At 35.2% G+C, this 13,395-nt stretch overlaps 3 protein-coding genes across 3 annotated transcripts; 2 read left to right on the top strand and 1 right to left on the bottom strand.

Moving 5' to 3' along the window:
- Positions 1-385: 385 nt before the first annotated feature.
- bug (thioredoxin domain-containing protein bug) lies at positions 386-3,691 on the top strand. Its single transcript, XM_090111491.1, has 2 exons — positions 386-528; positions 2,818-3,691. The coding sequence occupies exons 1-2, from the start codon at positions 480-482 to the stop codon at positions 3,645-3,647; spliced, it is 879 nt and encodes a 292-aa protein (XP_089967617.1). The 5' UTR covers positions 386-479; the 3' UTR covers positions 3,648-3,691.
- An 80-nt stretch (positions 3,692-3,771) lies between these two features.
- On the bottom strand, positions 3,772-6,332 carry LOC149901025 (glyoxylate reductase/hydroxypyruvate reductase-like). The gene is made up of 3 exons (XM_090111490.1): positions 5,873-6,332; positions 4,893-5,154; positions 3,772-4,492 (listed from the first exon to the last, which is right to left on the bottom strand). The coding sequence occupies exons 1-3, from the start codon at positions 6,025-6,027 to the stop codon at positions 3,857-3,859; spliced, it is 1,053 nt and encodes a 350-aa protein (XP_089967616.1). The 5' UTR covers positions 6,028-6,332; the 3' UTR covers positions 3,772-3,856.
- Positions 6,333-9,242: 2,910 nt separating this feature from the next.
- LOC149901024 (glyoxylate reductase/hydroxypyruvate reductase-like) lies at positions 9,243-12,148 on the top strand. The gene is made up of 4 exons (XM_090111341.1): positions 9,243-9,342; positions 9,653-9,797; positions 10,034-10,150; positions 11,513-12,148. The coding sequence occupies exons 1-4, from the start codon at positions 9,245-9,247 to the stop codon at positions 12,146-12,148; spliced, it is 996 nt and encodes a 331-aa protein (XP_089967467.1). The 5' UTR covers positions 9,243-9,244.
- Positions 12,149-13,395: the final 1,247 nt, after the last annotated feature.

Genomic DNA, 13,395 nt, shown 5'->3' with positions numbered 1-13,395 from the left:
CATTTATAATATTAGTACTATTAGTAGGAATAGTAGGAACCAGTCTGTAGGAATTAGTAGGATAAGTGTGAGTAGTTGTGAAAGACGATATATTTGGTTCGCTAAGGAAAATCTTATAAGATTTTTTTAACTTTATTTCAACTCGCGTGTGCAATATTCAACTTGGTGCAGTTGTAAATATGACTGATATAAGAAGGATATCAGTGATATGAGTGTCATAAGCTTAGATCATTACTTAATGATCTAAGGTCATAAGTAATTATTAATGTTTCATAGATTATGTAACTTGTAACTTTATTATATTATTTGAGAATGAAATGGAACGTAAGTTCTGATATCACCTTGTGTTTGTCAAATTAAATGACATTTAATTTTTGACGTTCCTTTTTGTGTTTATAAAATGTCAAATGCTAAAAAATAATACACAGTATTCCTGAAATGAAAAATTAAATATTTATTTACTAAATACGTTGACTAAAATGCACTTATTTAAAAATTTCCATATCCTAATATTGGTGCTCGCTTGTGGTAAGTTTAGTTCTGATGACAAATAATAAATGTCACGCATCAATATTATAAAAAATTGTTTTTCTTCGAATTTACGTGTCCCTTCGTCCAGCATACTCACCACAACTCACCATGGAATCCTGATATTTCATGAATGTCAAAAAACTGTTCTGAAATAGTGCTAAATAGTGCCCAAAGGAAAAAAATAGTGCTCTTGTACTTGCGAAGTTATAGCCATAGTTCGATGAGTATGCTGGACGAAGGTTTCGCCCAGCATACTCACCTCCGTCCGGAGAATCTGTATACGCTTCAAACATAATTCATACTTCAAAAAATAGTTCCCAAATAGTGCCAAACGGTGCCCAAAAAGAAAAAACAGTGCTCGAATAACTTCGGAGTTATAGGCTTCGTTCAGTGAGTATGCTGGGCGTAGGTTCTACGCCCAGCATACTCACCTCAGTGCGCGAATATCGAACGAGCTATAGGTATAATTTACGTCTCAAAAAATTGTACTTGAAATAGTGCCCAATATCAGTCCAATTTTTGCTTGACTTTTGACTTAGAAAACCATTAAATTTTAATGTAAACTTCTACATACTAACGTAAAATGGGGTACAGTCGTCGACACATGTTTTTGGACAAAAATATTAAACTTTCTAATTGTAGACTTCATGTTATTGGAAATAATTATGGTATTTTCTCACATGTCAAAAACTTTCGATTAAATGCATTATTATATATTTATAAATAATAATAAATGAATGAAACTTTAAGCGTAAATGAAGTCTATTACTTCAATGCATTGTGTGTTTGTCTGAATAAAAACAGTCATTTGCAGCCAATAAAATTAATATCTTGAAAAATTGTAAAAAGGAAATTATACAGTTTCTTTTTGTATATATGTTGCAGGCAAAACTTATAACCAGTCAAAACTAGTACTGTGACATAGTTATACAAATTTTTAAAACTCTTTCCAATAGTTTCATCAATGAAAGGTTTAGCAATAAAAAACATTTTTAATTACTTACGTTATTTATTACTATTTAAAGGGCCAAAGTAATCAGAATTCTAGTTAACTAGTTCACAGCTTTTGTTAACATTCATAATATAATCAATGTAAATAGAAAAAATTGTAGTTTTAATATTGTATATAATATACATATAAAAAAATGTTTAGCGTCGCGGGCGCCGCGCGTCGTAAGCCCCATACCTATTGACCGTACGTGCATCCATTACTGCCACACTATATTGAACTTTATCACATGAGGAATACAGGTCAATTCCGTAAACGTTGTGGTACCGTCCTTGATCCGGAAAATGATTATTTTGAATAATTTTGTCAGTTGTAATGTAAGCATTAATAACAGCAACTTTATTTTTCATGCATGATTTACTTCATTTGATATCTTAATCCTTCAAGCGCCGTGATCTAGACAAATATATAAAATCATTGTTCCTAGCTACCGGGGTCCCATGCGACGCGCGAAGGCTTAATCATATTATTATAAAGTATTATTAAAATAATGTGTAATTAATAATATTGCGATTCTAAAGTAAATACTCCCTTACATAGACAATATAACAAAACAAATAATTTACACAAGACAAAAATTGTTAGAAAGAAAGTTAATAATATTGTATTCGACTGTACTCAATGTAATGTATGTAGAAGTTTACAATCAAATTTAATGGTTTTCTAGGTCAAAAGTCAAGCAAAAATTGGACTGATATTGGGCACTATTTCAAGCACAATTTTTTGAGACGTAAATTGTTCCTATAGCTCGTTCGATATTCGCGCACTGAGGTGAGTATGCTGGGCGTAGAACCTACGCCCAGCATACTCACTGAACGAAGCCTGTAACTCCGAAGTTATTCGAGCACTGTTTTTTCTTTTTGGGCACCGTTTGGCACTATTTGGGAACTATTTTTTGAAGTATGAATTATGTTTGAAGCGTATACAGATTCTCTGGACGGAGGTGAGTATGCTGGGCGAAACCTTCGTCCAGCATACTCATCGAACTATGGCTATAACTTCGCAAGTACAAGAGCACTATTTTTTTCCTTTGGGCACTATTTAGCACTATTTCAGAACAGTTTTTTGACATTCATGAAATATCAGGATTCCATGGTGAGTTGTGGTGAGTATGCTGGACGAAGGGACACGAATTTACAATTCAACTATATTCATGATATTTCTTTCAACACTAATTTATGCAGTATGTTTAATACTGAATAAGTATTGCAACGAAAAGGAATTTCATTTCCATATGGACGTTGATAAATTCTGTTGAAAAATGTATTTTGTTTCAGGCATATCATTAAGTAAACAATATGATATGGACGAAGAAGTCGCTATCGATGTGCCAAGAGACGAAGACATGGAAATGGAGACAGTAGACGACTCAGAATCACTACTTTCCAATGTGGTATCTGACATGAACCGTACCTTATCAAATCTATACTTCCATGTCACTTCTTCAAATGTTACTGTCGAAAATAAAACACAGACATCAAATGAAACCAAAAAACTTGTAAAATGTAAAGATATTATCTATGAACCTGAGGATTTAGAGCCATCGGTAGAAATAATCAATGGAAGTGCTTTAGGGAAGTTGCTGCAATCAAAACCTGATGTTCCCGGCCGAGATGTGGAAGCTGACTGTGTTTTAGTACTATTTTTTGCAAGGGCTTGCCCTTTTAGTGCACATGCTGCCCCACATTTCAATGCTTTATCAAGATCATATCCAAATATCAAAATGGTGGCTTTAGATGCTTTAAAACATTCCGGAATTAATGCCCAATATGGTATTGTAGGTGTGCCTACTTTAAAGATGTTTCACAATGGCCGACCGGTGGGCAAATTTAATGGAACTGAATATAATATTCACTTGTTCAGTAAATTTGTTAATGCTATAACTGGACAGAATCCCCAGGGACTGTTGGTAATGTCTAAGGACTTTCAAGGCCCAGTGTCAAGTGTAGTTGAAAAGGAAACTGACTATTTTCTAATATTGTCATGGTTGTTTATTGTTGTGTGTTCTATTTATTACTTCATGGAATCAAAATGGTGGACAATGATTGTGGAAATGGTGCAAAACAATTGGAGGGAATCTGTCGCTCAACATGAGCATAATGATTAAGACTAATTATTTTTAAGTGTTTATTAAATGGTGTTTGTTTTTTATATGTTGTTTTTTTTAATTCAACTCTGTATAATGTAGTAGTTACCTGTTTCGGAAATTTCAATAAAAGGCTATGTATACTGATAAATAAAATATATTCAAAATAATAATATATCAAAAAGATATAAATAGCAAAAAATATAGTGTATTATATCTTATAATAACATCTACTTTAATTCTGCTGGCATTTCTGTGCCATTCAGAGCGGCAATGATATTATTTGCTGTCAATTCACTCATGGTGTTTCTCGCTTCAATGGATGCACTGCCAATATGAGGTAGAACTACACAGTTCTTCAGTTTGAACAATGGACTATCGAGTGGTAGAGGCTCGGGAGTAGTGACGTCGAGTCCCGCTGCTCGTATCGTACCATTCTGCAAGGCTTCTATCAACGCGTTTTGGTCAACAGTACCACCTCGGCTGCTATTCACGAAAATGGCAGTTTTCTTCATCTTTTCAAATGCACTTTTATTGAACATCTCCTTTGTTTCTGGAACCAAAGCGGCGCAGCAGATAACGAAGTCGCTTTTAGCTAGCAGTTCGTCAAATGTAACTTTAACTGCACCAATTTCTTTAGCTTCTGGTCGTTCACTTCTGTTGAAGTATAGAATTTGAGCTGTGTTGAAAGACTTGACGCGTTTGGCGACGGCTTGGCCAATTCTGCCGAAGCCGACAACGCCCACAGTGGCTCCAGCTAAGCCAGGTCCTGTCATCCATGTTGGAGCCCAGGAAACCCAACCACCTGTTTTCGCTTCATTTTGCGCCTCTGGAAGTCTTCGTGATGTCGATAGTAGAAGCGCTAGCTGTAAAAATAAATAAGAAATCAGTTTATTTTTTTTATTTCTTACCATACAGAATTGTAGAATGCGTACAAGGGTTTTTTGCTAGTACATATTATAGTACTTTTTCCAAATGTCACACATGGTTACAAACATCAGTAGGTGCCTATAGCAAGAATAACACAAAATTAAGGCTGGTGAAGTAAGATACAATACATAGAAAGCTTAAATTTCTGCAATAAGTTTTAAAAATATTAACGTGATTCTAGAAAATATGTCCCATTGAGTGAATTGATGAGTTTAACATAATTATCGTAAAAAAAACACAATACATGGTACCAAAAGGTATATTTGTAATGCTAGCTGAGCAGCTAGGTATACCACCGTCAGAATTACTTTTATTACAAAAATGTCCTTTACTCACAGTTAATTCAGCCGTAGCATCTGTCAACACATCAGGGGTATACCCAATGCGAACCCCTCTCTTCTTACATTCCGCAACATCAATATGATCGTGTCCTACAGATATTGTCGCTACAACTTTTAGCCCCTCCCCTGCAGTATCTAATAATTCCTTATCTATCTTTTCAGTGAGGGAACAGTATATACCGTTCACTCCAGATATTGATTTGAGGAGATCAGCTCTTGGAATGGGCAGTGGAGCTTCCCATAGTCTAACGTCACATCTGTAATAATTAAGATTTATTTTTACAACAATGTTTAGTACATTAGAAAAATTATATACCTACATACACAACACACTGTAATAATATGGATGCTGGGTCTTAATGAAACTTGTTAAGTTTAATTAAAGGAAGTAGGTAATTGGTATTTTGGCTATTTTTAGCTAAGTACTTCATTTATATTATGCAATACCCATGTATTTTACTTTTATATTATACATTATTTGTAGGTTTGAAAATAATTTGCTGTAAATGCATTTGTGGATATATGTATGAGCCTATTGGAAATAAGCTAGATATTTGTGAAATATAATATTATGTAATATGTGTAGGTATCATTTCTACACACTACATGTTTTCGTACCACAAACAGTTATTTTAAACAACTTATGTTGGAAGCTGATAATAGCATATACAATATTAAAAAAAAGATTTCTCTGTAATTACATGTTTCCTCACGAAAAGCTGTTAATGTATGTTTAGGGGCATCATTATCGATCGATAAAAATTAAAATCGCGCCGAAATTCGTGCCGCACGTTTCTAAAGTCAACCCCAGAATTATGCTAGTTCTTTCTTTTTTCAACAATATTCATAAAATTCAGTTTCAGGAATTCATCTAATATTATGTTCTTTTCAGAAAATGAATCTTCAGACATCAGAAGTAAAAGATAACTTATCTAATCATCATCCTATGTAATGCATATTTAATAATATACTCACTGTTTCTTTAGAATATTTATTCCACCCTCTGGCATATCAGAGCGAGTGACAAACACTTTAAATTTTCCTGACTGACTCATTTTCCTGTTTAAATCAAATACTTTTCCCGTTCTAACTAAGCTAACAGGAAAAACTACGATCCTTTTATAAAGCATTAATCAATGAAACTCGTTAATTTTTTACAATTTAATTTCCGTACATTGAAGGTTATGTCTACGGAAGATATTTCGGCGGGACCTCTTGCGGTTTTCTAGTCTCTGGCTTGAAAAATGATGGTTTCGCAAAATATATCGCTAAATGGAGCGTAAACACTGTACCCAGTATTACTCTTCCTTTAGTCGAATTTATAAATGACAGACCAGACATTATAGGTGTATGTTAACGAAGTTCACATCTAATTTATTCACACTTCACAGACGATATCTAACTTCTAACCTTGAACTTTTTGAGCGATAACAATTATGATTTATGAAAAAAGGCAGAACAAGCAGCTGTAAATTTGCAATGAATTTGTGATGACATCCGTCACCTGTCAACAGTCAGCTGACTGCTGATGTCAATTGTCAAAAAAGATGCGTTCCAGAATAATTATAGTTGCGTCGTCTGTAGATAAATTACGAAAATTTTTAAAAATAACACTCACTAAACATTTTATGATCCACATAAAATGATTATAATTGACTATTGTTAGAAAAAAATGTCGACGATTATTCATAAGGTAGCTGTAAGCTTTTTAGTAATGTATACCACACATCGTACATTAAAATCTGTGATTAAAATAATAAAAACCCATAAAAACAGGAATGAGAACATTTTTACTAATAATTTATTAATAATTAAATTATTTTAATTTTTATTATATGCATTTATACCAAATATGTACTATAAGTGTGCGTCCACACTGAATGCGCGGTGGCATGGTGGCGGGCGCGACGAGCGGGCGCTCGCGGTGGCCACACCGACGCGCGAGCTCAAGTAGCGGTTCGACGTTTTTCGGGTGTTGCAAACTTTGGACGATTTGCTATTTTTACTGGACAGTCCGATTTTGAGATGAGATCATTATAGAAGTTGTACACGAAATAAATAAAACAGAGGAATAACGGGTGAATCTTATATGAAGAATTGAGATTATACCCTACAAAATTACTGTGGTGTATATAAGTGTTTTAGATTGAATCGCACTTATAAATAAAGAAGTTTCACTTCAACAATTAAGTATTTACCGCTATTTTACGAAAAACAATAAAGGATATAATATAAGAAGTCGAGCGACAAGACCGAACTGGTTTGATACCCCCGCCGTCCGCGCATTGGGTCGCTCGCTGACTAGGCCCGTAGTGTGGCCAGAACGCGCGGATAGGAGAGTTTGAAAACTACGCGCGCTGGCTCGCTCATTACCGTCGCACTAGGCTTCCGCCATAGTCATTTCAATGTGGACGCAAAGGCGCGTTTCATACGTTTGATATTTTGCGCCCGCCGCGGCCGTCGCAACCGCGCTAGGCTTGCAGTGTGGACCTGCACTATGATTAATAACTTTATAGAGTGCGTTCAGCACACGCATAGTCCGACGTTGTCAGACGTTAAAATTCAATCAAATGTCTAGTCAACATCTTATTATATTCACAGCTAAGATTCACAGATTCACAGCGATGCTGCGGAGACTAATTTTAACATAACACACAAAATAACTTAAATTGTGTGTTCCTATTTATTGCACGCCTCATAAGCGAAGCGTTGAGGTGGGTACTACTGTCACTTCGCGCAAAACATCTGATTTTTCAAACTTAAAATGTCTTTATGTATCATACATTGCACTTGTAAGATAATACATACACACACATATTAAGAAAAAACACTATTTTTAACGTTCATGATATTTTTGATGTCATTTTTGTTATTTAAACTAGTTAAAAAACAGTGGGGAGCCCATGTCAACACCGCTGCAGGTAAGCTCAGTTCTGCTGCATATGCAGTCCGAAAAATAAGGCATCTCACCGATGAAGATACGGCCAGATTGGTTTATTTCAGCTACTTTCATAGCATTATGTCCTATGGAATTCTACTGTGGGGCAGGGCTGCAGATATAGAAACTATATTTATCTTACAGAAAAGAGCCATTCGCTCTATATATAATTTACGTGCTCGGGACTCACTAAGAGATCATTTTAAGAATACTGGTATCCTTACTGTACCATCACAGTATATATTTAATAATATTTTGCATGTACACAAAAGCTCTGACTTACACGCAAGAGTAGGAGATAGACACGATTATGGCACAAGGAACAAGAATAGAATTGAAATGCCATTTTTCCGATTAGCTAAAGTTAAAAATTCATTTATGGGTCAAGGTATACGCTTATACAATAGAATTCCTCATAATATTAAAGAGTTTAGTAGTACTAAATTTAAAACTTACATAAAAAATGTACTAGTTCAGAGAGCGTACTACAGTATTCAGGAATATATGGACGATAAAGACCCATGGAGGGTTGTCGCGTAAAAACCACAGGACAGTTCTTTGGCATATTATGTAGTTAGGTAGATATAAGTTACATATTATGTAAATTTATTGACATTATTTAAAAGAGCAACTATGGAGTTTCTTGCCGATTCTTCTCCATAGATACTGCTTTCCGAATCGGTGGTAAATGTTAAAATACTATGTAATGACGATTCGAAAGTGCTACTAAATAGTAGTCTAATTGAATAAATGAATGTTTGAGTTTGAGTTTGAGTTTGAGTTTAAAAAAGTTCTGTCTTGGACGTCCGTGTGTCTGTATGTGCGGATCCTTTTTCTTGTTAACACGATAGCGACCGAAATACTTTACTAATCGAGTCTTTTTTTTTCTCTTACGCTTGAGTATGCTCAGGAATAGAACCCTTTCATTTTTCAGGGTCTGATTCGATGTGGTTTAATTGTTATTAAATAAACAAAAATAATAATTAATAAATATTTATTAAAAAAAAATTATGAGGCGTGCACTTTTGGATTTTCCAAATTATTTTTAACAGCCGATAATAACCTACGTTATTGTAAAATTATGTACTTAAGGGAGGAGTAATAAATCGTCACTTAGTAAAAGTTATTAGGAGTAATATATTTAATAATGTATTGATTAAATAGTTTGTAGCAAACTCTTCGAAATTAAGTACGTACCTATTTATTATTTAGAAATAATAATTGCTCTTTTAATGTGAGATGTATTGCTTATTTAATTTGTAAAGGCGTACAGAAATTCAATAAAAGGTGGAACATGTTTATTATCCTTGAGCATTACCCAAGTCTGATATTTTAGGTATACAATTTCACGTAAAAACTAAATCTTATACTTTATAATAATTAATATAACCACAATGAAGAGGTTGAAAATGTATTTCCTTAGGAATATGAGTCAATCTGGGAAATTTAAAGTTTTAATTACTCGGCCTGATATGCCTGAAAACGGTGTGACAATGTTAAAGAAACAGTAAGTATAAAATTTTATAATTGTGCAATAGACAAATAATTGTCTTCTCTGATTATTTATCACCTTTCCATATTTCCTGGAATTTTTATTAACTTCGCATTTGTAAAGAATTTTCATTCCAAAGTTTCCATCTTTCCGCCCCAACGGGCGGAGATAAAATAATAAAACAATAAAAAATATTATCAATAAGAGTTTAGACAGATTTTATTAATTGCATAGTGCATTTTTTAGTGTAGACAGGGAAGCGCAAGTGCATTCTCATCTCTCTGCACTCTAGTGCATTCTTCGCAAATGTATAATTTTTTTTTAGATGTGACGTAATAGCTTGGAAAACACCTTTACCGATCCCAAGAGCTGATCTGCTAAAGTCTGTATCTGGAATGAATGCGATTTTTGTATCTATGAAAGATAGAATCGATAAAGACGTGTTGGATGCAGCTGGTACTGATTTAAAGGTAAGTATATTTTTGTTAAGTGGAATTAAACAAAAAGTTCGTCCAAAACTTAAGTCTCAATAGCAAGCGTATTTAAGTTCTAGAAACAATATCGATAATTTAGAATTACAAGGTGGATACTGATCCTCGTATCAAGAAGGCTATTATAATCATTATTCTTTTGAAAACTTTCTATCACGATATAGGTTATATGCTTTTCATATTTTAAACATAGCAATATACCTAATATTGTTCAGGTTGTCGCAACAATATCTGTGGGCTACGACCATATAGACGTAGCCGAATGTAAGAAAAGAGGCATCAAAGTTGGACACACACCTGGAGTTTTGACTGATGCTACAGCAGAATTAACTGTAAGGCCCACACACACTGCACACACGTATCTACCGCAGGGGCAATATTGGAACAATCTCGGTTGATCGGCGGTCGGAGCAATTTCAGTTGTTCTCTAAATTGCCCCCCTGCTTGCTTATACACATCACAAGTAAGGAGCCAAGGCGCGCAGTATATCTCTTGAAGAATATCATATATTTATCTGAGATTTTTTACTGCAGTTAATCATATACTTTAAAGCATTATAATTTAGCAGCAAACTCGCGTTTAGCTCTACTAGTCACCTTAAGTGTCCAATTCTAAAATAGCCCCTGCTGCAGGTACGTGAGTTTAAGCTTATGGCACAGATAATTACTATTCGAGCTCTTAGTATTATGTGATCAGTAGGTACTACGGTTAGACCTCATAAAGGAGGACAATCTTAAAAATATCATCACTACATAGTATAAAACAAAGTCGCTTTCCCTGTCCCTATGTCCCTATGTCCCTTTGTACGCTTAAATCTTTGAAACTACGCAACGGATTTTGATGCGGTTTTTTTTAAAAGATAGAGTGATTCAAGAGGAAGGTTTATATGTATAATAACATCCATTAAATAGTGGAGAAGTACTGTTATTTTTGAGGTTTCTAATGTGATGTCGTAAAAAATTACACTTTTTCCGCTTACATTCCAAACGCAGGCTGAACCCTACGAGTTATATCAAAATAATGTACTAAATATTATACACATTGAAAAGGTCTACAGAAAAGTCCGCAATGGTATATGTCTATCTCTTATGGATAACCCACAATAACTTTTTATTTGTCATTTACTTTTTACGACAAATAATGGCTAATTTTCGAAGCGATTTTAACCAATACAGCATTAATCCTTAACCAATTAAATACCTTGAATACATTGTTAATTTAATGTAGATCTATATGGCCCTTTACACCGTATGATTTAAGTGAATATATTCGAAGATATTACAGATTTAAAAATTGTGGGACGTAGCGTTTGCGGCGGTACCGGCCGGCCGCCCGGCTATTTAATTTATACCCGTGCGAAGCCAGAGCGGGCTATGTTTTTATATACAACGTTCACAGTTTTTCTGTAGTGTATTTAGTATCAGCATTGCACCCGTGCGAAGCCGGGGCGGGTCGCTAGTACTTTATATAGCCATTTAGTTAATCATAGACTTATATTACAGGAAGCTATAAAACGGTATGGCAAACATAATTAGTCAGTTATTAGTCTGAGAGAAAGATAGATCAAATCCCGTCTCACGATCGAATATTTAATTAGAATTTATAGTAAATTGCTGTATAATATAATTTAAACGGTGTTTGCTGTATAATATAATATGTTTCTCTCGTATTTTATATCGTCTTTTCTATTTCAGCTGGCGTTACTATTATCAACATCGAGACGTTTACCAGAAGCGCAGCATGCTGCAAAAACAGGAGGTTGGGCAAACTGGTCCCTAACTTGGATGACAGGGCCAGGTCTAACCGGCACCACAGTTGGTATTGTGGGCTTTGGTAGAATTGGCCAAGCCGTTGCCAAACGCATCAAGTCATTTAACACATCCCAAATACTATACTTCAACCGAAGCGATCGACCCGAAGCCAAAGAAATCGGCGCCATGAAAGTTACCTTTGACGAACTCCTTGCTAAAAGTGATTTCGTAATCTGCTGCGTATCACTAGACCCATCTACGAAGGAGATGTTCAATAAAGGCGCATTTGAGAAGATGAAGAAAACAGCGATCTTTATTAACACGAGTCGAGGTGGTACTGTAGACCAAGAGGCATTAATAGAAGCCTTACAAAATGGTACGATTAGAGCAGCAGGATTGGATGTGACAACTCCTGAACCCTTACCACTTGACAATCCATTGTTTAAGCTAAAGAACTGTGTTGTTTTACCTCATATTGGTAGTGCTACCATAGAGGCAACGAATACTATGGCAGAGTTGACAGCTAAGAATATTATAGCAGCTTTAAACGGAACGGAGATGCCGGCAGAATTGAAGTAGACTAGTTTAAGTTTAATGTAAATAAATATGATGTTTAAATATTGATCTTGTTTTTTTATATATATGCCGTAGAATATATCTATGTAATTTTAATATTATGATCGAAATTGCATGGTTAACAGTACGTGCTGGCCACGGACAATTCGCTATAGCGAAAATTCGCGCGGCGCGACTGGCGGCGCGTCTTGCGAATGAATCAAATGTATGGAAATGTACTGGGCATGCCACGAGCAGCGGCGACCAGCGAGACGACCGGCGAATTTCCCCGAGCGAATCGCGCGGCACGACTAGCGATCGAAACAAATGTATGAGTTATTACGGCGCAGGCCACGGAGTCGAGCGGCAGACGCGGCGACTACTCCCGGAGCGAACTTAATTTAAAATAGTTTGTTTTTTTTTTCGCGAAAATGGAGACGGAAGCTTTTATTGCAGAAATTCTAGCTAGACCAGCTATTTGGAAGTCTAGCCACCCGCAACATAATTTTTCATCATGCCTATATTTTTCATATTTTTGGTGGAATTCTCCGTCTGTAACACGATTTCTATTTAATTCGTGTACTCCACTATATCTTCCAAACATTAAATCTTGAGCAAAAAAGCTGCTACTCTCCAAACAACGTCGAGCTAACTTTGATAAAGCCATCTCGTCTCCTCGTCTACACTGGTCGCGGCGGCGAACGCAACTGCCCGTGGCATGCTTACCGCGCCGCGCGACTTGCCGCGCCGCCCGTCGCGCCGTCGGTCGCGCCGCCGGTGTCCGTGGCCAAGGTGGTACTAGTTTAATTCATTAAATTAAAATATAACAATAAGATTGTTATAGTGTTATATGTAACCGCAATAGTGAAGTATCCCTTTCGAGGCGACGTTAGAACAATAAAACTTCAACTAAAGATTACATTACTTCAATCTAATTGGCATGGATATAAAATTTACATACTTATCTACTTATTAGTTTTACCTGTGGTTTTACATTACTTTCTTTTAACAAAACATGTAAATAAGGCAATAAGGATATAATAATGATAAATATTATGATGTAAAACTGGTCTAGGAATTCTAAAAGTTAAATTAAAACTGACCGAGAAAGTTGTCAAATCACGTTAAATTGCCTTATGTAATACTCATAATCCTAGATCATTAGCATCTTAGGTAATGTTTTAGTTAATTAATGCCTTTCACAACAACGAATGTATACATATAATTATGTTCGCTACGAAAAAATTAATTACCAAATATACTTTCTGTAA

This window comes from Colias eurytheme, chromosome 17 (assembly GCF_061535395.1).
Source record: "Colias eurytheme isolate Ceu_HAF_F1 chromosome 17, ilColEury1 Martin Lab GWU primary, whole genome shotgun sequence".
Taxonomy (NCBI): Eukaryota; Metazoa; Arthropoda; class Insecta; order Lepidoptera; family Pieridae; genus Colias; species Colias eurytheme.
Note: the sequence above shows the minus strand (reverse complement) of the source record. Positions and strands in the feature narration are given on the sequence as shown.

What these genes read in the sequence shown, in the direction of transcription:
- bug (XM_090111491.1), top strand. Translation starts at nt 480, where the DNA reads ATGCACTTATTTAAAAATTTCCATATCCTAATATTGGTGCTCGCTTGT. An exon ending in AATATTGGTGCTCGCTTGTG is followed by an intron (nt 529 to 2,817) that starts GTAAGTTTAGTT and finishes ATTTTGTTTCAG; the next exon opens with GCATATCATTAAGTAAACAA.
- LOC149901025 (XM_090111490.1), bottom strand. Translation starts at nt 6,027, where the DNA reads ATGCTTTATAAAAGGATCGTAGTTTTTCCTGTTAGCTTAGTTAGAACG. An exon ending in ATAAATATTCTAAAGAAACA is followed by an intron (nt 5,155 to 5,872) that starts GTGAGTATATTA and finishes TAATTATTACAG; the next exon opens with ATGTGACGTTAGACTATGGG. An exon ending in ATGCTACGGCTGAATTAACT is followed by an intron (nt 4,493 to 4,892) that starts GTGAGTAAAGGA and finishes TTATTTTTACAG; the next exon opens with CTAGCGCTTCTACTATCGAC.
- LOC149901024 (XM_090111341.1), top strand. Translation starts at nt 9,245, where the DNA reads ATGTATTTCCTTAGGAATATGAGTCAATCTGGGAAATTTAAAGTTTTA. An exon ending in CAGCTGGTACTGATTTAAAG is followed by an intron (nt 9,798 to 10,033) that starts GTAAGTATATTT and finishes AATATTGTTCAG; the next exon opens with GTTGTCGCAACAATATCTGT. An exon ending in ATGCTACAGCAGAATTAACT is followed by an intron (nt 10,151 to 11,512) that starts GTAAGGCCCACA and finishes TTTCTATTTCAG; the next exon opens with CTGGCGTTACTATTATCAAC.